Here is a 2,500-nt window from a genome sequence, read left to right on the forward strand (position 1 = left end):
CTCCGCCGCCACTTTACCTCCTTCTTAAGTCCTCCGCCCTTTCGAAACGGCTCAAAGTCATTTTTTTCCCTTTCACTCGTATGTATTTTCTTCAGATTTCATCGCTGAGGGAAGACGTCTTTGTCAGGAGGAATATGTATTTTTTTCGGAGTATTTATCGGTCGAAAAATGTATCCGAAGGGGGACTTTTGGGCGGCGGGAAGGGGGTAAAATTGAGTCATCGGCCTCCCCGGCAAGTTCGCCGGCCTCGGACGCGGCCAATATCAGGGCGCAGCGATTTGTCGGAGTTCCACTCAGGCACAATATTTGGAAAATGGTGGCTAGAGAGTGCAAAACTTTAGTCAAACAAGTGCGCCCTGATTGGTCCACACCGATCAATGTTTGTCTCAACACGCTGCTGATTGGCTAGAAGGCGGAGCCAGATTTTGTGGGCGGCGCTAGTCCCTTCTTTAGCCAATGAGAAAGCTGGAATCGAAGGGTCAATGGGCGGAGCTCGGCGGCTCGGTAAGTTATTCTTAAGTCGGTCTGGCAAGTTAGAGGACAACATTAATCATCTGTGAGCCGCAGAATCCAGGTGCATCGGCGGCCGCTCTGTGTGTGATTGTGCGCGTGTCTGCCACGTGTTGTGGGGCTTTCGATATTCCACAGCCAGTGAACTTAATATGGATTCAGTGTGTGGGCGTGAGTCCTCGCTGTCGCCACCCACGGTGGTGGCGCCCGTGGCCGTAAAACCTCCTCCTCTCAGTGACGCCCACGCGGTGGCAGCGCCCACAGACCAGCAGCGCCTGCTGTACCAGCTCGCTCTGGCCGAGCGCCTCCGCCTCGCCTCCGCCGGCTTTGCCTGGGCGCGGCCTCCGCTCACCGCGCACCACCCTCACCTGCAGGACGCGGGCGTCGGAGGTCACCTGGTGGGCGGCCTGATGAGCAACCCGCTCATGGGCGGCATAGGATCTCCTCTCATGGGCGGCCTTGGCTCCACCGGCTTCGGCGGCGCGCTGATGGGCGGGCAGGGCGGGCCGCCGCCGGCCGCCTACCCGCCGCCACACCCGCTGTACGGCTACCGCCTGGTGGACCCGCGCATGCTGCTGCCGCGCGGCCCCGAGGAGCCGAAGCCGCAGCACTCGTACATCGGCCTCATCGCCATGGCCATCCTCAGCTCGCCCGACAAGAAGCTCGTCCTCAGCGACATCTACCAGTACATCCTCGACCACTACCCCTACTTCCGGTCCCGAGGGCCCGGCTGGAGGAACTCCATCCGCCACAATCTGTCCCTGAACGACTGCTTCGTGAAGGCGGGCCGCTCGGCCAACGGCAAGGGCCACTACTGGGCCATCCACCCGGCCAACATCGACGACTTCCGTCGGGGCGACTTCCGCCGCCGCCGCGCCCAGCGCCGCGTCAGGAAGCACCTCGGACTCGCCGTCGACGACGACTCCTCCCCGGAGCCTCCGTCTCCCACGACAGGTCTCACCGCCGCCCACGACTCGCCCACAGCCGCCCACCACCACCACACCACCGCCCTCACCGCCGCGGACGAGTCCTCCGCGCCGCAGGCCTCCCCGGGCTCGCTCCCGCCGCCGCCCGTCGCCCGCAAGCGGCAGTTCGACGTCGCCAGCCTCCTGGCGCCGGACGACAAGCTGCCCAAGACGCGACGCCACGCCAGCGAGCTCGGCCAGGAGGCCCACGCCCCCGACCGCGCGCCCGCTCACGCCCACGACGAGATCGACGTCGTCAGCGATGACGCGGGAGAGGACAGCCACCCCCCTGCCGCCTCGCCGTCGCCCACGCCAGCCGCCCACGACGACGAAGACGACCCCCGCCCGTGGTCCCTTCTAGGCTGGGTCTCGGGCGCCACGTGGCCGCTGCCTCCGCCCACCTCCGCCCATGACCCGGATACGCGGGCCGCCCACGAGCCGCCCACACAGTGAACGACGGTTCAACGCCCACACGCCCACTCCATAAAAGAGAATAGAAGAGCGTAGGACGGGAAAGCTTGGCTGTGATATGTATGTTAAACTTGTTGACTAAATGATGTAATTTAACAATTTTTATGGATGACAAATGTGTGTACAGTAATAAATGATGTGTTTCTAATCACAACCCCTTTTATTTCCCATCCCTTTGCCCCTTTCCCGAACGACCACACACATGCGGACGCCTTAGCAACGACCACGAGACTGCACGCCTTATACCACTCGACCAAACAACCAGGAACCACAACACTGCATTCCTAACAGTTGTTTCTATCGACGTAAAAATCCTACCACGAAAGACTAAAATAACCACACACAGTTGGTTAACCAGAGAGTATCAAATAGCCGTTCATTAGTACATTAGCCTAACCATTTTTACGAGGCAAACCTCATTTCGAAATTTGCATAACCTGCCCGTGGGGAATATAGCCACAGGGCTGGATGTCATGTTTCTCTCTCTTTTCTCTTCTCTCTTTCTTTCTCTCTCACGTCTCTCTTTTTTCTTTCTCTTTCTTTTTATCTATTTT

General features: G+C 59.7%; 1 protein-coding gene across 1 annotated transcript; it reads left to right on the top strand.

Moving 5' to 3' along the window:
* The first annotated feature begins 662 nt into the window (after positions 1–662).
* Positions 663–2,097, top strand: LOC125046923 (forkhead box protein L1-like). Its single transcript, XM_047644930.1, has 2 exons — positions 663–908; positions 1,011–2,097. The coding sequence occupies exons 1-2, from the start codon at positions 663–665 to the stop codon at positions 1,926–1,928; spliced, it is 1,164 nt and encodes a 387-aa protein (XP_047500886.1). The 3' UTR covers positions 1,929–2,097.
* Positions 2,098–2,500: the final 403 nt, after the last annotated feature.

Source organism: Penaeus chinensis, chromosome 39 (assembly GCF_019202785.1).
Source record: "Penaeus chinensis breed Huanghai No. 1 chromosome 39, ASM1920278v2, whole genome shotgun sequence".
In the NCBI taxonomy this organism is placed as follows: domain Eukaryota; kingdom Metazoa; phylum Arthropoda; class Malacostraca; order Decapoda; family Penaeidae; genus Penaeus; species Penaeus chinensis.